General features: G+C 38.8%; 2 protein-coding genes across 2 annotated transcripts; both read left to right on the top strand.

The window, feature by feature from the left end:
* The first annotated feature begins 13,073 nt into the window (after positions 1-13,073).
* LOC306843692 (actin, alpha cardiac muscle 1) lies at positions 13,074-18,007 on the top strand. The gene is made up of 8 exons (XM_079375314.1): positions 13,074-13,108; positions 13,864-14,008; positions 14,110-14,349; positions 14,576-14,660; positions 14,740-14,901; positions 14,977-15,168; positions 15,945-16,126; positions 16,231-18,007. Exons 2-8 carry the CDS (start codon positions 13,880-13,882, stop codon positions 16,372-16,374), a joined length of 1,134 nt encoding a protein of 377 aa, XP_079231440.1. The 5' UTR covers positions 13,074-13,108; positions 13,864-13,879; the 3' UTR covers positions 16,375-18,007.
* A 726-nt stretch (positions 18,008-18,733) lies between these two features.
* On the top strand, positions 18,734-23,452 carry gjd2b (gap junction protein delta 2b). The gene is made up of 2 exons (XM_079375399.1): positions 18,734-18,986; positions 21,140-23,452. Exons 1-2 carry the CDS (start codon positions 18,916-18,918, stop codon positions 21,981-21,983), a joined length of 915 nt encoding a protein of 304 aa, XP_079231525.1. The 5' UTR covers positions 18,734-18,915; the 3' UTR covers positions 21,984-23,452.
* Positions 23,453-23,742: the final 290 nt, after the last annotated feature.

Raw genomic sequence — 23,742 nt, 5'->3', positions numbered from 1 at the left:
TCATTCGCCAAGTGGCCGTTCCATTTCTTCTTCGTCGTCTTCTTTAATTTAATGATAAAGTAATTTGCTGTAAGAAATGTGCATCAGATATCATTACAACAACACCAAAGTTTTGCATGCCATTTGACCATCTGTTTTCGATTTTTCCAACTTAAAAACATTATTCAGTATCTGTCATTTGCAGTACTTCTATGTATAGCCACTAGATGGTGTAATTTGCTTTCTCACTGTTATCAATTTACAAAAGTAACGGACACCTATGGGCCACCGCAAATGTCTATAGCACGGAAATGCGTCATGGCTTCTGCAAAGCTACCAATCAGGTTCGCACACTATGGCTGAAATTAATGTATCCTATATAATAGCCATATGTCTGTCAACACATTTTATACATCACTTTTCAACTTTAACCTTTTTTGGTCAACTTCTGGAGGCCTTTGCTTCAGTATGGGGGTAATGAGTATTGAGAGTTTAGAGTTCAATAGGAAACTAGAAGAAAATGCTATGGTTCATTTATGTCAATCTAAGCAAATATTTCCAGAAATGAGGAGTGTTTATATATTTATTCATTTATGTTTACCTCAGCAACCCAACGTCCAATCACAGTAATGGCTCATTGCTAACAGGAAATCACTCCATGTACCTGTAGACTTTATTCAAGTTTAATAAGTGTATGCTGTACCTGGGAACAAGTACCTCGCTGGGCACACTGACCTCTATGTTATGCCAAGTTTTACTCCGATTGGTTTCATTAAAAATATAGACTATGATTTTATTTTATTTTTTTCTTTGTGGAGTTCCCATGCTAGCATGTCGGTTTCCCATAACAGATCGTATGAGAGTCTGTATGAGGTTTTGTGTAGTATATGCTTTGTTTTTACCTGTGAGGAACAGCCTTTATTTGGATCAAACAGGCTTGTCCTGGGAGTGGAAGAACAAACAATCAACCAACCTAATCCTTCACAAGATACTTTAAATGACAGGTCATAAATCTGCTGCGAGTTAGTTGACACTCTATCAGTATTCAAGTTACATTCTAGGTCATCCTCAGATTAATTCTTGTTCTCATCATTTACATTTCTCTTGAGGAGGTTAACACAAAGTCTAATCCAATGAAAAGTCTCTATCTGATAGGATCATCAAATCATTTAGGTCAGATACATTGTTAAATATTGGCTAATGATGTTTTGTGGTGAGACAAAAGGATTTTGTTTATCCCATCAAATATATCCAGAAATGCTTGTTCAAGCGCCATAATTTCATAGTCATGTATTGCTTTTCTGCTCTTTAATGCATGACCCAGACCAATGAGAGGATATTGTCCTGCCAAGCGGATGAACATTAACATGCAACCCACAACTACATGGCAGGTCATTAGTCCAACAACAAAAGGCTTCACTAATATTATGCTGATTCAGATTTTAGTGTGTTTTTGTTTTAAACCTGAAACCAATTCTTAATCATATATTGACCCATCTAGAATCTATATCTTAAAGCTTAAGTGTAATATTTTCAATGTTAACACCTTTTAGTATCCCACTTGAATATGCAGAGCCAAGCCAAAAGTAAGCCATTCACCATTTGACGACTTTGCATCACCCATAGTAAGAAACTTTTGGACTGCAATGTCATGGTTTTCACTGAAACATGGCTACATAGTGACATACCAAATAATGCTATTGATCTAACCGGACGCTACACGCTCCGAGCAGATAGAACGGCAGATGACTCCGGCAAGACCAGAGGTGGAGGATTGTGCATTTATGTAAACAAAGCTTGGTGTACGAACTCTGACATTGTTGGAAAACACTGCTCACCTAACCTAGAGTTTCTCATGGTTAAGTGTAGACCTTTCTATCTGCCGCGGGAGTTCACGTCCACCATCATAACTGCAGCCTATATTCCCCCGGATGCTAATGCCAAGCTTGCTATGAACGAACTGCATGCGGCCATTAGTAAACAACAGACTGTACACCCGGAAGCTGCATTTATTGTTGTGGGTGATTTTAATCACTCCAACTTAAAGACAGTGCTCCCCAAATTCCATCAGCATGTCTCCTGCCACACTAGAGGAGAAAAAACTTTGGATCATGTTTACACAAACATCGCAGGAGCTTACATCACGACTCCCCTCCCCGACCTGGGACAGTGTGATCACCTTTCTTTGTTTCTCACCCCCAAGTATTCACCCCTCATCAACCGTGTGAAGCCATCAGTGAAGACCATCAAAGTGTGGCCAATGGGAGCAGAGTCTGTACTTCAGGACAAGTTTCAACACACGGACTGGAGTATGTTTGCTTCTCAGGCTGCCAGTGGCTCTCACACGGACATTGACATCTATACCACCTCTGTACTGGATTACATCAATACCTCCATTGACAGTGTTACAACAGAGAAACAGATCACAACGTACCCTAATCAGAAGCCATGGATGAACAAGGAAGTGCGGCTCCTGCTGAAAGCCCGCAACACTGCTTTCAGATCAGATGACGCTCAGGCCTACAGCATATCCAGGGCTAACCTGAAGAGGGGTATCAAGAAGGCCAAGCACTGCTACAAGCTAAAGGTAGAGGAGCATTTTTCCAACTCTGACCCCCGGCGCATGTGGCAGGGCATCCAGGTCATCAGTGACTACAAGCCATGCAACTCCACTCCAACGGTCACAGACGTCTCCTTCCTTGATGAGCTAAATGACTTTTATGCTCGCTTTGAGAATAACAACAAGGAGACAGCCACCAAGATCACACTCTCAGGAGACCATCAGACCCTCAAACTCACCTCAACAGATGTCTGCACAGCATTGAGCCGGATCAATGCATGCAAGGCCACTGGCCCCGACGGCATTCCTGGACGTGTGCTCAGGATATGTGCAGAGCAGCTCGCAGAGGTCTTCACAGACATTTTCAACCTGTCCCTCACCCAAGCAACTGTGCCAACATGCTTTAAGTCCACATCCATTGTGCCAGTGCCGAAACACTCCTCCCCGACGTGCCTGAATGACTACCGCCCCGTAGCACTCACACCCATTGTAATGAAGTGCTTTGAGCGACTGGTCCTGGCACACCTCAAGAACTGCCTCCCACCCACACTGGACCCACACCAATTTGCCTACCGTAGCAATAGGAGCACTGAGGATGCAGTATGCACAGTACTGCACTCGGTACTCACACACCTGGATAATAACAACACATATGCACGGATGTTGTTTGTTGATTTCAGCTCAGCATTCAACACTGTCATTCCCTCCAAGCTGATCACTAAACTTGGTGACTTGGGTGTTAACACCTCCCTCTGCAGCTGGATTATGGACTTTCTGATCAACAGACCTCAGCATGTTAGGTCAGGCCACACCTGCTCCACCACCATCACACTCAACACCGGCGTACCACAGGGCTGTTTGCTGAGCCCATTTCTCTACTCCCTCTACACCCATGACTGCAGGCCTGTGCATGGATCCAACTCCATCATCAAGTTTGCTGACGACACCACAGTGATTGGCCTCATCAGAGACAACGATGAGACTGCCTACAGGGAGGAGGTACAGCACCTGGCTGCATGGTGCGCTGACAATAACCTGCTCCTCAACACCAGCAAGACAAAGGAACTTATTGTGGACTTCAGGAAGAAGAAAAGTGGAACGCATGACCCCATCCACATTAACGGGATGGTTGTTGAACGTGTCTCCAGCTTCAAGTTCCTGGGAACCCACATCTCGGAGGACCTGACCTGGACCACCAACACATCCAGCCTAGTCAAGAAGGCTCACCAACGCCTCTTCTTCCTTAGGACACTGAAGAAGAACCACCTGTCTCCAACCATCCTGGTGGAACTTCTACCGGTGTGCGATTGAAAGCATCCTGACCAACTGCATCACAGTCTGGTATGGGAACTGCACAGTTGCTGACCGCAAGGCACTGCAGAGGTGAAAACCGCCCAACGCATCACAGGGACACCACTTCCTGTCATTGAGGACGTCCAGAGAAAACGCTGTTTACGTCGAGCTCGCGGCATTCTTAAGGACTCCTCTCACCCTGACCATAGACTGTTTAACTTACTGCCCTCTGGGAGGCGCTTCAGGAGCCTCCGATCAAGGACAAGCAGACTCAGGAACAGCTTTTTCCCTTCAGCTGTTTCCCTACTAAACTCTGCCCAATGATACCCCCCTCACACACCACCACAAACTCTTCACCCCTCCCTATCATTAAATCGGTTAAAAAACAAAAACAAAAAAAAAAAAACATCCACACACTGAGTACTATGTACTGGAAATTTTATTTCTATGCACTTTCAATGTTCATTGCACTAGTATTTATATATCTTAATGTATAGCTTATTCATATCCATTTGTAATTATATTCATAGTTTTTGCTCATAGTGTTGCATACATTTACTGTACAATCCATCTGTATAGTATGTTCATATCACCCATCTGTATATCATACTGATAGTATTTAAAAATTTGTAAATTATGTCCATAGTACTACTGCCTTATCTGTATATTCTGTACATATGTAACATATTGTAGGCACTGTATATCCTGTACCTCTGCTTATTGCACTTCTGGTTAGATGCTACCTGCATTTCGTTGCCCTGTACCTTACATGTGCAATGACAATAAAGTTGAATCTAATCTAATCTAATCTAATTTGACTGTAGCAGTGTGCAATTCATAAATTAATATTTTAATGAATTCATTGAACAGGTTCACAAAACAGTTAAGGAATCGACCTAAATGAGTCCAATCTGTTCTGGATTATTTTAATGATGAAGTAAATTATGTAGGTTTTAAATTACTATGTTTTTCTGAGTTGAATCATGGCTGCAACGAGCTGAACAAAATGCAAAACAGCAATATGTACCTGGACAACAAGATGGCAAAAGAATCACAAACAATTTTTGAACCTTTTGAGAAATGAGAAATTAACAGTTTGAAAGAACCAATTCCATTAGTTCATTCTGCCAACAGAGCGACAACAAAGCTTGTTTTCAAGTCCTTCCCATGTCAAAATCTTGCCAATCGGTAAGGCAAGGCACAGTCTAAGTCAAACACAGCAATTATTTTTGCAATTTCACATTGACAGCTTTTGGGTGTCTTGTTTCATCAGACCATTTGTGCATCAGTGCAAACAGAGTGAAAGGTTGAGATCCATTTAAGACAAAACAAGTGATAGCCAAATGGGTCTTTTGTACTATTCTTTGATTGAAGTCAGCAGCTGAATATGGTGAACGTGTAATTTATCCCATACTATGTCTGAGCACACTGAACTGGCTGTCCAAAACCTAAAAATTGTGACCTTATCAGGCAGTGTCTGAAGGTATGACACTTTGATGCAGATCCGTATGTCTGCACATTTTGAATCTTCTCAAAATGGGAAGTTGAAACTTTTTAGACAAGGTTCAATGCTGATATTTCCAGAGCTTCTTAGTTCAAAAAATCCCTTGCGTTAAATCCGAGTTTTTGTTAAATACTCTATTCAACTAAAATCCCTAGAGCTCAGATGTTCTCATTTTCCTGTAGTGTTTGCCCATTTGTGCATGCAGGTTCAAGCGCTCTCTCTATGATGTGAGGATCTCCTTTCAAATCCCTCTATCCCTTTTTCATTCCAACAATGGCAGCTCAGTGTCAATAAGACTGTTCCAAAATAACCTCAGACATTGAGGCAGAGGGCTGCATGTTTTTATTATGAGCCAGTAAAAGATGTCAGCCGAGTACACCTCTCAGCAGGGCTCTGCCACACTCGGTTTAAGAAGCGGTGACGATGTCAAACTCCCTGCAGGCGACAGGATTCCAGCGGTTTAATTTCCGTTAAGTAGGCCCAGTCATGCAAGGACACTTGCAGATCAGAAAAAATCATAAAAAAAATCATATTTGTTTTTATAATTTAGAAAAAATAAATGAATGTAATTTAAATAAATGTTAAATGACTGCCTAATGGCAATCTACATTTAATAAAAATAGAGAGTTGTGCTTGTCTGTGAAAAATTGCTTTATTGTTATGTTAGATATTGTGTATATTGCTTTATGCATTTACTAATATTTTCTGAAAGTGTTTAGCATGATTAGTGCATGTGCTAATTGGTTGTTGTGCTATAGTTACTCATGTTCTGGGTGATTGCGAGGGAGTATGTGGTTGCCAAACAGTATATATACATAGATGCAACATTCAACTGCTCCAGACATGTTGACTTGTCCACCATCTTGGAACGGTCAATGTGTTGTCAATCACAGTAAAAAGTCAGTGAGTTTTCTAAGATGCCACAACATTGCGTAACTTCAAGTTATAAAGACTGCGATGTTTAAATTCCTGAAGAAATGGCGCTTCAGCTGTTTTTTTCTGGTTGGTCAGCTGGTATGCTAGTCTGACCAGCTAAGGCCCACCTGACCAGCTAAAAAAAGTGGTCAAAAACCTAAAGCCAGTCTGCAGACAAGCTGTAACCAAGCTGGAAGACCAGCTAAAATCAGCCAACTAGCTTAGGCTGGTTTCAGCTTTTTTTTTGTTTTTCTCAGCAAGGAGGGTCTGGCTGATCAATATACTGTAATTTTATAGTGTGATTGCCAGATGGTTGCTTACTGGCCCAAGTCAAAAAAGTCAACCACCAGTATTTATGATTTTCTGTCCCATAGAATGTCTCAGATCTTTCCCTCAATGTATGTCTATAGGATATACTCTTTTTGGCCCCTTTTATCATCTGCCACATGAAATCCATAACAAACAAAAGTAATAGCAAGTCAGACAATCTGAGGTATCAATCATGTCCATAGCACTATTGGTGTACATTTTTATTTGTCAGTTCCTGATCAAGTTATTATGAAGCCAGGATCAATGAGCAACAGCCAAACCATTAGTCATGTTGTAATACTTTTCTTGTGCTGCCAGCCAAAGAGACTTATCTCCACTCTGGATTGGCACCATATAAAGGTGCTCTTCCCATAACCCCACTCCACATCCACTGTGACCTTGTCCCTATCCTGAAGATTCCCCTCTCAGCCAATCCTGGGATGAAGTTACACACATAGGCATTCCAGTGGTCTGAAGTCACAAGGGTCTCTCTCAGCTGTAGCCCCCAGGGTCTGTCTGCTGGCCCTCTCCTGTGTGTTTGTGTTAGTGGTAATAATAGAAGGTTAAGTGTGTGATGATGCGGGAACCAATCTTTGGAGCTGGGGTGAGAATGAGAGGCATCTCAGAGGGTTGGAGGCCAGGATATTTTGGACAGGCTAGGCCAGGGTCTTTCACTTCAGCAGCAGAGGTTCTGGTTTCAAGGCCGTCCCCTCCTCAAAGCACAGAAACATTACACCACAAGAATTGACTTAATGTGACTCAGCTCCTCAACTTCACTGACGACCATAGTGGGTCAGGTATTCAAGACTGGGAGGTCATATGGTTGTTTGGATCTCTGAGCTTTGTTGCTGTTGATTGATTTATTAATGGCTCTTTAATAGTACTTGAGGCATTTGATATTTACTGGTGCTGGCTAAGGAAAGCATTACTATTGCTTATGCGAAATACATGTTTGCTACCCTCTAAAAAAATGCTTGATTAAATATGGACAAACCCAGCGATTGGGTTGTTTTCAACCATCTGGGCAGTAACCCAACCGCTGGGTCAAAAACAACTCAATCACTGGGTTTGTCCATAATTTACCCATTTTTTAGATTGTACACATTCCCATAAATAACTATTTGACATATGCTGGCCCAAACAGTTTGTGCTATGAATATCTCAAATCACTGGTTTAAGTAGAGGCGTACTGTTATTTTTCTAAATGATCAGACCTTTGCCTGGTGGATGATAAAATTAGTAAAATGATTCCATGAACTTACTAGGAACCTATGGACCAATTATCATACTTTGGGGTGACATAATTTTACTTTTAAAAAAATCAGATGCCCTGAAACCACTTAGCAATGCCCCAGAAACAACCCAGAACGTTCTAAGAACCACAGAGCAACTGTCAAACAACCTCTCAGGTCATATTAGCAAAGGCATTGCAATGACCCAGAGCATCATATGAGGCAAACAATGTGTTAACAACCACTCAGAACATGTTAGAAAAGTTGTTGCAACCACCCAGAATAACCTTAGAACAGCATAGCAAGGTGTTAACAATTGTTCAGAACATGCTACATTAAGATACTCATGTCCAAGTCATTGCATCCAGAAACAACTGAACAACCACAAAGCTACATGCTAACAGTCCCTCATTATAACTACCAAGAACACTCTAGGAACAACTTATTAACAACCACTAAAATGTTTTCAACCACCAGAACACCTTAGGAATCACAGATAAACATGCTAACAAAAACTTTAATCTTAGCAAAATTGTTTCAGCCACTAGAACATCCTAGAAACTGCATAACAACATGTTAACTACCACTCAAAGTTAGCGAAGAACCAACCTGAACACGCTATGAACTGCATAATATGCTAACAACCACACAAAATGTTAGCAAGTTACTACAACCAATCAGAACTGCAGAGTGACATGCTTACAAAACTCAGAACGTATTAGCAAAGTTGCTAGTGTGAAAAGTATACCCTAGTGTGCTTGTCTAATGGGGCAAGCACCATTCACATTTGCTTAAGAAAATGTACATATCTTCAGACATATGCAAAGTTTGGCATGGTTGTGAATTATAAAATGTTTCCTCGGGTAGCGCATCCATTGTCTGTGTGGTCTAAACACTTCCTAGGGAAAATTTGTCACCATTTTTCTGACCTAACAAACAACAAACTTGGCACCTCTTAAGTCTTGGGTTTTACTGTGCATGGTACTCTCTGCTCTGGGAAGACAGGTGTGTGTGTGTGTGTGTGTGTGTGTGTGTGGATGTGTGTGTGTGTGTGTGTGTGTGTGTGTGTGTGTGTGTGTGTGGGTGTGTGTGTTCCACAGCAGCTGTTCCACAAGAGACTCTCCCCTTAAAACACACACATACAAACCTTGTCAAACTAAAAGTAACAGGAAGCAACAGGAAGCCGATGTCTACGAAACAGTTGTTCCATTCAGTCCTTTTTCAAATCACAGCAGATGAATCAACACTTGAAAGAAGATTTTAGCCACAAGACTGTTTCAAAACAATCTCAGGAACACTGGACCACACATGAAAGAAAACTTCTCAAGACACCTGGAGTCTCCAAACCTGGAAGGACCAGCAGACCACAGTATAGTTTAGATATTCCGTGCACAAATATCGTAATTCTCTTAAGGTGTCTTCATATTTCTGTAAAATTTCAGGGGCAGTAATATTGTAGCAATGTACTGTAGGAAGCACAGCTGACTCTTTCAAATCAAGAAGCTTTCTGTTGGTCAATGCAAATTTGCCACTTCACTACAAACTCTTCTCTCGTGGCTTCATGTTAAAGGTTGTCAAGAGTTAATAAATATCATGTTCACTGCTGGGTAGTAACTGATTACATGTCATTTGAATTACATAATCAGATTCCAAAAATTAATTACTTGTAATTAGATTAAATTTAGAAATACATGTAATCGGATTACAGTTACTTTTTTGATTACCTGATTACACATTATTCACAAAATAGCAATAACTTATCCATAATTATTCTTTTCTCATTTTAAAGTGTCCTTTCTAAAATAGCCTACCACTTACTTAGATTCAGAAAGACTTCCAGTTTTGTGGACATTCACACAAAAAACAGTCACTAGTCACTGACTATATTTACACAGATAATTGAGAGGTCACACAGCATTTGACCACTCAATTTATAAAAAATCATTTCAGTTTTAAGAAGTGTCTCAAAATGTCAACATTGCATCAACTACAGATAAACACATGCATTTGTATTTAAATGGTCACTCAGAGGGTTATTTAGCCATGTAGTATATGTCTTTGGAAGGCTTTTGTCTTTCAAACACATTAAAATGCACACATTATTATTATTATTATTAATGCAGGGATTCCCAAACTTTTTATTAAATTTACTTGAAGTACTCATTGAAATTTTAAGGTAATAAATTAATAATAAAATAATAATTCATCTTTTTTAGCAAGTGTTAATATATATATATATATATAATGAATTATGTAATGGATTACGTTACTAATTACAGTTTTTATCATGTAATTTGGAATCAGTAACAGATTGCAATTTGTAAGTAATCTACCCAGCACTGGTTATGTTTGTTTACCAACTGCAGTGATACATATTCGGCATATATGTTTACATGAGTGTATCTACACTATACAAGAGAGAAGAATAAGAGAGAGGGTGGTGACAGGTTATTCCTGTGAAGCTGGCATGAGTTTGGCTCTCCACACATAGAACAAGATCACAGAGAGGGTGTGGATTCAGCATTCCACACTCCACTATGAAATGTCTGGCTCTCACCCAGCCTTTATTTGAGATTATGTTTGACACATAGACCACTCAATCCCCTATCCATCAAACTATGTGTCCGGCCTTTATATATTATAACTGGTTATTGATTACTTGTTAATTTACTGATATACCAATTCACAACAATTTTGAATATTATAACTGGCAACAAGTGTATTTTATTTGGTTTGCCTGACTTGGATGTCTAACGCATATAATGCATATGAATCCAGCTGAGTGTAATGTGAATTATTGAACGTCAGTTCTGTGGGTCATGATGAACGATGAAAGTGGTTAGCGGCACGCAACATGGCTCACATCATAATTATGTAATCATACAGCTATTTATAAAATGCGAGTGACCATTGCCCAGTACATAGTATTGGATATCTGATTAAGTCTTTTCTGAAATCAAAAATGTGTTGTGTGATGAATGTCCCAATCAATTCATTTCAACAAATCAGAATATGAAATGCATCGAGTTTCAGAGGGCCACGAAAAGATCTTGCCGACAGCAAGCCTGTGACAAAACCAGACGGCATTACTATCCGGAGAATTTGACCCTAGAATAATAATGGTTCTCTGCTCAACGGAAACCACAGCTCATCTGAAGAGTTATGACCTTCAGCTTTCCTTTTTAAGCAACTAATAAGCACAAAAGGTCCTTAAAGGGCAAAGGAGATGCACGTACATTTCAAAAGAGAGATGCCACGAAAGCCATTTGCATAGCCTTTTAAGATTAGCTAGGAACACTGCGAACAAAAGATTACTGTAATTTTGGGAAACCGTGAGGTTTACAGGCTGTTTTGCTGCTAAAAGGGATTAACGTTTACTGTAAATACAAAGCGAGTGTATTCCAGGGGAAAGCAAGTTGTGAAGACTACATTTTCTGGTTAGACTTCATTCTACAGCAACACACAGGCTATATAAAGAACAGCCTTGATGATCATGAGCATTTTTGGGTATCTTGTCTGAAATACATTTCCAAACATTGGCATATTCAAGGTTATTTTGGTAGCAGCCAAATCACCCTTAACACAGCCACAACGAGTTCAAATAGAGGAAACCTTAAGCCCCTGCCGGCTGACAGATGCTCAGACAGAGAATGTTGGGGATTATGCAAAAATCAGCATGTTACATCATTCAGTAGTCACATGAATTTAACATTATGAGAGGGAACGGTCATTACTGGTAGACAGTGTAGCGCAAATTAACATTTCAATGGAGATCTAGACCCAGCAACCAGACATACTTGCTTTTGCCTCCTAAAAAAACTAAACAGAAATGAGGCGAAATGCTGATACCGGAGAGAAGAGGTGAACTGAGAGGGATGATAACACCAAAACTCAGCCATTTTTTGGTTAAATAATAGTTAATAGAGTACACACCGGCAGTGGTTGGTGATTTGATTTCCAAAATTCCTATTTAACAATCCTATTTATTATTATAATTCTGCCAACCTAAGGGCGGTGGGTCTTTGACGTGGATTTTCAAGGGTGCTGATCTGGAACCTTAGTGATCTCCTTAGAATCAGAGCAGCTTCCTATGAATAAATTCATCTTAATCATCGCCTTTAAACGGTTGATGACTCTCAAGCCAAATAAAGTTTCATTAAATATCTTTGATATCCAGTGCCAGTTCCATGCACGTAATAAAGCAGACAAATAACCCTACATGAGTTTTGCACTCTGCCTTTCATCTTCCTAAAGCTCAAACACTTCAACTATGATATAAATGGAAACAAATGGCAGGGACACGTCAGAGGAAAGGGCTGCCCTGAATGGGGGATGGAAGAAAAAACAGCACAATTGCATTTTGGGCATCCTGTCTTGTCTATTGTGTTTTCAGGATTTTGCTCAAATTGAATTTGCACAAATGATCATTCTCCCTGATACATTTCTATTGTCAGTCCCCTCTATAGATATGTCATTATGATTCAATTCTGTTTCCAAGACTAACATATGATTTAATTTCAAAGTCAATTTACTTATCCCAATGTAGTGATATTAAACTGTGTTTTATATAAAGAGTATGGTTTCTCCAGATGATAGATAGATGGATAGATAGATGGATAGATAGATAGATAGATAGATAGATAGATAGATAGATAGATAGATAGATAGATAGATAGATAGATAGATAGATAGATAGATAGATAGATAGATTTAATAGGTTAAATACATTATAAAAATGAAAAAAAATGTCATTGCATATTGGCACAGAAAGAAACACAGCAAATACAACAATCTGTTGTTCCCATTCAATAGTGTTCTTTTCTTTTGTTTATTCCTTGTTTACCTCTTTTATTTTCTTTGTTTTTCTCAGATACGTTGACAAACTCAACACCTTAATATACAAAGTGAGACATCGTTAAGTGTAAACGGTGGATTATTTGTTGTTTAAAGAGAACAATCGCTCATTGTCTTGTAATTTATATTTAGCGGGTAGCGTGCCGATTTTAGGAATGCCATTTCAACAATGTTCGCGGTGATTAATAATGACGTGCCGAAAATCGTGGAATACCATCACTCGCCCCCCGCGATGCCTCCCCGCTTCTCTTCCCATACATGGGCGTGGGACCGAATGCCTCGCGGAGGGTCTCTCCCCTCCGCGCCCTTCCATTCATGGCCACTCCGCTCTCAATGGCGCTCGGGCGACCAAATAAGGAGAGGGAAGTCCAGCAGTCGCCGGACCACTCTTGGAGTATAAATTGGCTCAAAGCGCTGTCTACCATTCACTCTCCAAGGGAACCAGCTCCTGGTGCTGATCTGGTAAGTACAGCTGCTAAAGCTTTCCGAAATGTCAGACTTAATTTAATGGGATGATCTTCTGAACGCTAGGATTTAAACTAGGGCAGCTCTGGTGCAATATCACTGGAATTCTAATGAAAATAATTGACTCTTGAGCAAAACAAACATTTCAGAGGCTTAGAGTTGTCAGTTATGCATACTTTGACTTTGAGTTTCAAAAAAAGTTAATGTTTTTACTTTGAAAACTTGTCATGAGGATAAGTCAGTCAGATAATTCAGCATCTCGGGAGGTACGGAAATATGCTTTCCAAAAAGGAGTTTTCGCAGTGATGTCATATAAGAACCATTTTCAGATTCTCAAGGATCCTTTTACGTAACAGTTCTTAAGTGTGAAGAGCTTCTGAATAATCTGAAGAAACTGTTTCCACTATAAAGAACCATTTGTTCAATGGAAGTTCATGGAATAATTCACTCTTGGTTCCCCAAAGAAACTTTCATTGAAAAGTTATTTTTCTTAGTGTGAAGAACATAATCTGAACCTTTTTCTATTGTAAAGAGCCATTTGAACAACGGAAAAGGTTCCAATGATGTTAAAGGTTCTTCATGGAATCATAGATGGCAGTAAAGATTTTTAGTTTATTTTAAATAAGTTTGGAGAAGAATTTCAGATGGTTTTGTGGTCTATTCTGAAGAGAAAACATGAGCTTGTCAGGAACGCATACATAATGACTTGGATGTTCACAGTATGTTCATACATGTATCTGCTCCACAATTAGACCCGCAGCTGACACCATGTGTGACGACGACGAGACTACCGCTCTTGTGTGTGACAATGGCTCCGGCCTGGTGAAGGCTGGCTTTGCCGGAGATGATGCGCCTCGTGCTGTCTTCCCCTCCATCGTTGGTCGTCCTCGTCACCAGGTACAATGGTTTTGCAATGCAAAAATGGGCTATATTATAGATTTAATGAGGAATACTACACAGTATGTACTGAAATATTGACAATGTATCTTCTCTAACAGGGTGTCATGGTAGGTATGGGACAGAAAGACTCCTACGTGGGTGATGAGGCTCAGAGCAAGAGAGGTATCCTGACTTTAAAATACCCAATTGAGCATGGTATTATCACCAACTGGGATGATATGGAGAAGATCTGGCATCACACCTTCTACAATGAGCTGCGTGTGGCCCCCGAGGAACATCCCACCCTGCTCACTGAAGCTCCTCTTAACCCCAAGGCCAACAGAGAGAAGATGACGCAGGTAAAATTATTTAAACATCCTTAAATACTCCACATTCACATGACTCACAAAAGGCTGTTCAAAGTAATTGATGAATGACTAATAAATAGCAAATTATATAACTACTTTAAGCATATACAAGCACATAGTACAAGTGGTATGTACTTTTTTACAATGTGTATTGTGAAAAGCTCTATATAAATACATTTGACGACTTAACAAATGTCTGGCATCCTCTAATATGTAGATCATGTTTGAGACCTTCAACGTTCCTGCCATGTATGTGGCCATCCAGGCTGTGCTGTCACTGTACGCTTCTGGACGTACAACTGGTGAGTATTAATAAATGCATTGAAATACTTCATTACTTGCAGGTTTTTCTGGAGCCTTAAAGATTTTTGTTGTTTGTAGGTATTGTGCTGGACTCTGGAGATGGTGTAACCCACAATGTGCCCATCTATGAGGGTTATGCTCTGCCCCATGCCATCATGCGCCTGGATCTGGCCGGTCGTGATCTGACTGACTACCTGATGAAGATCCTGACTGAGCGTGGCTACTCTTTTGTGACAACAGGTATGAATAAGTTATGCTGTCTCATTATTAGAGTTATCAAAATATATTGTTAACACTGGAATTATATTCTCACAGCTGAGCGTGAGATCGTTCGTGACATCAAGGAGAAGCTGTGCTACGTCGCTCTGGACTTTGAGAATGAAATGGCCACTGCTGCTTCCTCCTCTTCTCTGGAGAAGTCCTACGAGTTGCCTGATGGTCAGGTCATCACCATAGGAAATGAGCGTTTCCGTTGCCCAGAGACTCTCTTCCAGCCTTCCTTCATTGGTGGGTGAAACCATATTGATTCTACCATTTTTTATTTATTTATTTACTTATATCACTGCTTATTGTTCTTAACTAGTCCAGTGGTCGTATTACTTATAAGTTATTATATATATTAATGAATATTTTGAATTAGCTTATTTTAATATATTTTCAGTTTGATTTTAATTATAGTTTAAGTTTTAGTAATTTTGTTATTTTTATTATTATTAGTTTTTCTAAACATTTCTATTTAGATTTATTTAGTTTTACTTCAGTTTTAGTTTTAGTCATTTTAATAATTCTACCTATTTTATTTCAGTTATTTGCCAATGCAACATTTGTCATTTTAATTTTATTTATTTTTTCATTTAAGAATTATATTTATACTTTGTTTTTTTGTTTGGGTTTTAGTATTTTAGTACTTCAAACTTTCAAACGTTTTATTTAAGTTAGTTGCCAATATTTATATTTAGCAGTGTTGTTTTAATTAAATAATTAATTCAATTTGTTTTAACTAACCAATAATGATTTTTTTCATAGTTTCTAATTTTTTGTAATTTTGTTGTGCTTTTTTTTATTAAAAATCTATTTAACTTTATTTTTATAAAATTTTTAGTTTTAGTAATTTTATTACTTCCACTTTAACTTATATTCAGTTATTTACCAAGGCATCATTTCTAATTTTTGCTTTTTTTATCTAATATTTATATTATATTTTATTTCAGTTTTATTTAAATAAAAAACTAATGTTCCAAGTTTTAGTTAACAATAACAACACTGTTTTCTTCTTACCTAAGGTATGGAGTCTGCTGGTATCCATGAGACCACCTACAACAGCATCATGAAGTGCGACATTGACATCCGTAAGGACTTGTATGCCAACAACGTCCTGTCTGGTGGCACCACCATGTACCCAGGTATTGCTGATCGTATGCAGAAAGAGATCACTGCTCTGGCCCCCAGCACCATGAAGATCAAGGTGGAACATCTATTCAGTCATTCAGATTTCCTGTCTTCTTTTAAGTTTAATTCAGTTTAGCAAGATGTTTGATTTGTAACCATTACATGTCTTCTTTCTGACAGATCATCGCTCCCCCTGAGCGTAAGTACTCCGTCTGGATCGGTGGCTCTATCCTGGCTTCCCTGTCCACCTTCCAGCAAATGTGGATCAGCAAGCAGGAATATGATGAGGCTGGCCCATCCATCGTCCACAGGAAGTGCTTCTAAGTGCCAGGATACCCCTTTTACACCGCTGATTATGGATGCAAAGAACAGAAATTCTCAACATTACCTCCGCCTGTTACGCATACAGGCAGATTTTACCTTTATTTTTCCTTGTACAGTATGTTTACACCAAAGTGCAATTTGTTTGTAGTTATTTACTGGATCATAAATACATTTGTATGTGGATATTTATTGGTTTTTAAGGAAATTTGTGAAGAAATATATATATATATATGTTTTTTCCTCCAGAAGTGTCACTATTTTAATTTGTCTTTAATTAATCTTTGTCATTTACTACAATAAATGTAACACTCTGTTCATTAATACAGTGAATACAGGATTGCATAAAAGCCATCTGTGATGGATTCATATTTGCAACTTCAATTAGCACCCAGTATAAAAATAGCTGCGGCTCTCTAGGAGGCGAAGGGAGATCAGGGAAAAATGCAGCTCATTGTCAAGATGCCCTCTTCAGGCTTATGAGGGTTTTATTTTTATCTTACCTACACTATAAATATGTGCAAACATTGATTGCCCAGTGTTGAATTTTGCAGCTTCAGTTATCAGTTGGATTCTAGCAGGGATATCCCATGTTGTCATTAATTGTTTTTATCTCTCAATCCTAGTGGGTAGTCCTAAAGCGATTACTCACCAGAGTAAGTTCACCACAGGCGTTACCACAAATAGGCCTACCTCTTCATCACCTGCAGGAGAGTGCAAGCAAGGGTTAAGAACTGTGCTTGATGAGAAGAGTTCAGACTAACCAACTCAAACAGTTGTTTACAAAAATTAGACCAGCATGTAATCATGTTTTTGCAGAATAGAAAACATAATTTTCATTTATAAACAGTGTTCCAAACATACAGACTTTCAGGGCAGTTGACAATTTTAAAGTAAAATATCTGCTAAACTAATTATTATGAAGGTAATTTTCAGGGAACAATTGGTCGAGGTTCGTCTCATGCAACACCTTAGTCAGGTTAGACGCCATATTGAATTTAAGGCGAAAGAAAATGTGGCTGTGAAGGATAGACTTGCAGTCCTTACAACACACTGTGAAAACCCCAACGCAGTTTTCAAAAGTTTCACAGTTTTCGTCTTTTGGTTTATCAGTTTTGGTTTGTTTGTTGTTATTGTTGTTTTATGCGTCAGTTGAACAATCGGTAACAGTAGGCCTACAATCCATAAAATGCACTGTATTTCTATCCTTCACTGCTTCGTTTACACTCCTGTCAAAAGTTAAATATGGCGGTAGCAATTCAAGTCTATTGTAATTTCACACGTCTAGCTAAATGTCATCTAATATACAATTTAAATTTGTCTTGTGATATATAATTACAGTGCATGTTATGCTTTATTGATGTACCGCCCGAAATCGATTGTTGTTGCCAAATGCCTGCTTGAAAAGTCTCTCAAATGTCGATAGATGACGCCATGACTTATTAGCATATATGACAAGTCACCACATCCTATCAGCCCTTCATATTAGTTTTCTGTTCTCATTTACATAGGCCTATTTTTGTTTCTCTTATCAGATAACGTGATTAATTAAGATGCAGTTACTTCCAATCTGCTAAAATGTATAAGTCGTCTGACAAAATTGCCATACAAATAAATTGAGAACGGCAGAACAGAGAAAACGATACAAACTCCCTTATCTTGTTTTGTTGTTGTTGTTGTTGTTAATCACCAAAATATATAGGCTACACAATTGCTCCTTGTCGCAAAACTTTAATAAAAAATTACTTTAAAGTCATTACGTTAATAAAACCTTACATTAACAAAAGTCGCCGCAAGCTGCTAATTTGGTGACAAAATCCCCAAACACTGAATTCGCGATGTAAAGTGTTGCTATGGTGACCCGGTTCCTTCAGCAAACTCTACTTCTGTTCGTCAGCGTTTTGGCGGCAATTGAAAAGGCGCGCTCTGGCAAGCTTGTAATCTAAATTACTAAAACGTTGAAAAGCCCTTCTGAAACCTGTACTTACCCTTTGGCTTTCTTTGGCGGGGTTCAAGCCTTAATACCCCCCATGACCCGCGCCCTGTTTATTAGACAAACACTAACTCTAATCTCCCATCCTGTCACGCTAGTCGCCGGAGACAGACCTCCCCAGTGATTTGAGTTCATCACCAATGATTTTTATATTACGGATTAATCAGGGCATCTCTGGCATACTCGGAGAATAATGAAACGGAGAAATCCCGCTGTTCTGATTTCTCTCCAACCTGTCTGTGCGTGACGCAGGGGGAAGAGGAGGGGGGCAGTCTACTTAAAGCGGGATTAGCACGAGCCAAACATTATACTCCCCTCAATTCAGGCTCAGAGCGACCTATCGTCCTGCTCGCGAGACAGAAATTAAGAGGGCTTTCGACTAATCAGGACCTCAGACGAGTGCGCCCTCCGGAGCGAGGCGTGGAACAAGGTGGACAGCAGCGACTAATCAATGCACTCGCCCGATACTACACTCGCTTTAGGAGCGGAACAGTAGCTCGCGTTTGATTTTAGACCCTCCACTGTGTTATATCGTCTCCGAATGAACAGCCATGGGGGAATGGACAATTCTCGAGCGTCTCCTGGAGGCGGCTGTCCAGCAGCACTCTACTATGATCGGGAGGTGAGAAAAAAAAAAGTAGAAAATGTTTATTGATTGCTTTGCACATTAAAAGAAAAATATCGAGGTCATTACGCAGTGACCCTTCTAAATGAGGGCGATTGGCTATTGGAGCTTAATGTGCCCATTGTAAAGGACGGGAAGAATTAAGATTACTTTTGCTGTTGTTATAGTTATTACTGCACATTTTAGACAACAAAGCTTTTGTGCCATCGGTAAGAGTGCTGTTCCATGTCAGATCTGATTTGCTTTCAAAGAAATGTTGTGCGCGCCCTGCATGGCTGGAAGCGCGCCTTTGCCTGTGGAGAGAGTTTCAGCACTGGACAGCTCCCCGCGTCAACCCTCACAGTCCAAAGAACAGAAAACCATACGGTTAAAACCTGTTAGCTGGTTAACTGGAAATTACCATATCATATATAATGGTTAAATTTAACAGACATTGCGTGCAATTTTACTGTAAAAACTATAAAGTGATGTTTTTGAAAGTGGAAAGTATAAACTACCATAAAAATAACGGGGAAATATTCGACACGACAGTAAATGTACAGTCGCAGCTAATAAATCAAAAGTCACCTTATAATTTACCGAGAAAATCAGTAAAAGTGCATTCACATGTGTAAGTCCACGCGTGACACATCATATTTCAATAAAATACTGCTGTTTCTTTCTTTTTCCTAATCAGCCACATTCATAGTGCATTTTATGTTATTTAGTTAATGTGGTCTTGTGTTTAGCAATATGCATCCGTATATGCAGAGCAGAGCTTAGTACATTGTAATTACTGGAATATTAATATTGTCAGATAAAAGTATCAGTAGTATCAGTACATCATTGGAATAGTAACATTAAATCAGTTAATATATGGCTATGATGTGCAAAATACATGCATTTTTTTACAGTGAATTTCTAGCAAATCACAGCAAAATATTTATTTAATTTTCTTGTATTCTGTTTTTTTACTTGATATATATATATATATATCCTCCTGAGACCCCCCCCCCCAAAAAAAAAAGCTTTGTGAATTGAATATTTTTTTCATGTCATTACATTGTTTAGAGCATTAGAAAAAAATGGAAAATTAAAATTTTTGAAAGATTTTATTGCATGGTTTATTCTATGTCCTCTGTAGAGGACACTAGGACTAAGTTTTTTCTAAAAACAAAATGGCATGAGTATGGTTTAAGGATGATTCTCAACTATGTTATAAAATATATAACAAAATGATTTGATATACCATAAACTGGTTTTCCAATTAAACACAGTGTATCTAATTTGCATATTAATGGGTTGCTGTTGGGACAGCATGTTGAAAAAAGAATTGTCATAATGGGAGTAATAATTGGCCAGATTGTCATAATAATATCTAATATTTCATAACAAAATAATTTCCTATTCAATTGTTATGTCTCCCAAAATTCATAATAACATGTTTTTAGTCCCGGTGTCCTCTACAGTGGACATGTATGAAATTATGTCCCGTTTCATAACAGGAAGTCATATTTGAATTTGACAACCCGTAACATTTTCCTGAGATGTTGCTTTATGACAAACAATTTGAAAATTATTCAGATTTAAATGACAATTACAAAATATAATTATATTTCCATAAGGATGTAAAATATTTCACTAAATTAAATTTAGCCATCTTTAAAGACCTAGGAGAGGGAGTGGTCCTGGTGAAACTTTCAATCATTTAGTATCTCTATAAAGCCCTGAATGTGCTCTGTACAGGACATCCAGACTTAACTGTGACATGTGAGGTCTCAGAGAAATTCACTGAAATAGAATGTCCACTACAGAGGAAAAAACTCCATAGCTACAGAGGCAAAACTCCATATATATATATATATATATATATATATATATATATATATATATATATATATAGTGGTGTAGAATTTGCACCCTTAAAAGGAAGTGTTGTCAATGTATTTTTACAGTTTCTAGAGTTTTCTAGAATTTCTTGCAATCACAAATGCCCATTTTATGTGTATTTCTTTTTTTAATTATTATTATTTTATTTTTTTATTATTATTATTATTTTGCAAGTTTTCAACTTTTAACTGTTTTATATCCCTTTGCTTGCTTTTACTTAACTGCTTGAGAATACCTAGCAGATACACTATGAACTCAACTATTTCTGCCCTTATGTTTAGGATCCTACTGACAGTGGTGGTGATCTTCCGGATTCTAATCGTTGCAATTGTAGGAGAGACCGTGTACGACGACGAGCAGTCCATGTTCGTGTGTAACACTTTACAGCCAGGCTGTAACCAAGCTTGCTATGACAAAGCGTTCCCTATATCTCACATCAGATACTGGGTGTTCCAGATCATCATGGTTTGCACACCCAGTCTGTGCTTCATCACATACTCGGTGCATCAGTCGGCCAAACAGAAGGAGCGGAGATACTCCACGATCTACCTGTCCCTCGACAAAGATCCCGATTCAATGAAACGAGACGACAGCAAAAAGATCAAAAACACCATCGTGAACGGAGTACTTCAGAACACGGAAAACTCCACCAAAGAATCAGAGCCTGACTGTTTGGAAGTGAAAGAGATCCCCAGTTCAGCCATGAGAACTACCAAATCTAAAATGAGAAGACAAGAGGGCATCTCGAGGTTTTACATCATTCAGGTGGTTTTCAGGAACGCGCTGGAGATCGGATTCTTGGTGGGCCAGTATTTCTTGTACGGATTCAACGTTCCCGCTGTGTACGAGTGCGATCGCTACCCTTGCATCAAAGATGTCGAATGCTACGTTTCGAGGCCCACTGAGAAAACTGTGTTCCTGGTCTTCATGTTTGCGGTCAGTGGGATTTGCGTGGTGCTAAACCTTGCAGAACTCAATCACCTGGGCTGGAGGAAAATTAAAACGGCGGTGAGGGGGGTTCAGGCCAGGAGGAAGTCCATATACGAGATCAGAAACAAGGACTTACCGCGGATGAGCATGCCGAATTTCGGCCGCACCCAGTCAAGTGACTCTGCCTATGTGTAATGCTCCTTGATCAGTTGTTCATCAGAGCAGAGGTGCTTGATCCTGGTCCAGGAAGACCTCAGGATGCACATTTTGGGTGAAACACACAGTTGAAGTCTCGGAGCCTCTATTCTAAACGAATAGATCTCTCAAAAATGAAAATTAGGTCATCATTTACTAGACCTCATTATGTTCCAAATCATTTGTGACTTTCTTTCTTCTGTGGAAAACAAAAGAAGATATTTTGAAGAATGTGTTGGTCCATGCAATGAAAATCAATGGGATAACACTGGCCCCATTGACCATACTGAGATTTTTTTTTTTCAAAATATCTTCATTTGTGGTCTACAGAACAACATTAGGGTGAGTAAGTCATGACAGAATTTTCATATTTGGCATCCAAAATGCATTTCTGAAGGACCCCGGGATTCTAGGATTCTATTATTCAAACTTCATTCAATTATATACAAGAAAGGTTAGGTTATGAACTGTTCATCTCACCTGTTTCATGGTGGGGTAGATGGATTTTATTTGTCTGTTATGGACAACCAGAACAAACAGATCGAACAAACATTTGTTTCTTATCAGTTACTGAAGGGCACTGATGCAACTTTTTTATTGGTCAGAACGGAAAGCTTGCAATGAGTTTTCGACATGTATTTCTTCGTTCACGTGATCAGCTGAACCCGAAATATGTTTTGCACTAAATATAAATTTAAAGAAGCCAAAATGAACCCGAATTGTGCTGTGAAGGTCTTTTGTTTCATTATATTGTATTCTCATTCTGGTTTTAGCTCGCACATGTGATAGTTTCAGTTTACTCACCACAACTAGTTAGTCCGCAGTTTGCATACGTTTATCTGTACTATATGAATCATATATCTCTTCTAGCTTAGATAGATTGGCATCTTTAATGATTTGGTTGTCTGTGCTTGCACCACTGACCTTAATGTAAGTTATCGTTCTGTTATATTTAAGCTGACTTGCAGTTCAGTAGCCGGTGAACTGGCCAATGCTGCATAATGCTTAACTGTCTATCTTTTTTATTCATTTATTAATGTATTGGATATATTTATTTTTGACACCAAAGCGCCCATTGCTTTCATTTGTGGGAAACAGATATATTGCTTTTATGTATTCAAGTGCCATATGTGTACATAGATATATACATATTATAGTATATTATAATCTTTATCATGAGATATGAATTCCATGAACTCTTTGCGTGGACTGTTTTAAAGGATGTCCAATCCTTTAAATGTGAGATGTTTTGGAATGGAAGAGTGGGAAAAAAAATCATCCATCCATATTTTACATTCATGAAAAGTATGATATTGCATTTAAAGTACATATAAATCACAGATGATCAGAAATCAGTGAATAAGGGGTTGAGATTCACTTCCCCTGGTGCTTCTATTTCTCAAAAAAATTATGTTAGCAACTACATGAGATGAAAAAATCTAATAATAAATTATGGAATTCATGACTACAAAGCTGTGTGATTTGCATTGCTTCCTTTATGATAGAATTTGAATTTTAGTGTAATGTCTTCTCCTCAGGGATTGAGGTCCCTGTCATCTTCCCCATGAATCGACTTCCTGTCAGGTCAGTTGAAATGCTTGCATGTATTTTTTTGACTGGTTCAGCAGCACAGTGCTTAAATTTGAGCCGGGCGCCATAATTCTACCTGTCCAGCTTCAGTCATGCTGACACAATGACAGAGGCTTCCTCTCGGGCCGGTGCCCTGTGTACAGCATCGCTGTATTATGCGGAGGTCCGG

Source organism: Barbus barbus (assembly GCF_936440315.1).
Source record: "Barbus barbus genome assembly, chromosome: 24".
In the NCBI taxonomy this organism is placed as follows: domain Eukaryota; kingdom Metazoa; phylum Chordata; class Actinopteri; order Cypriniformes; family Cyprinidae; genus Barbus; species Barbus barbus.
Note: the sequence above shows the minus strand (reverse complement) of the source record. Positions and strands in the feature narration are given on the sequence as shown.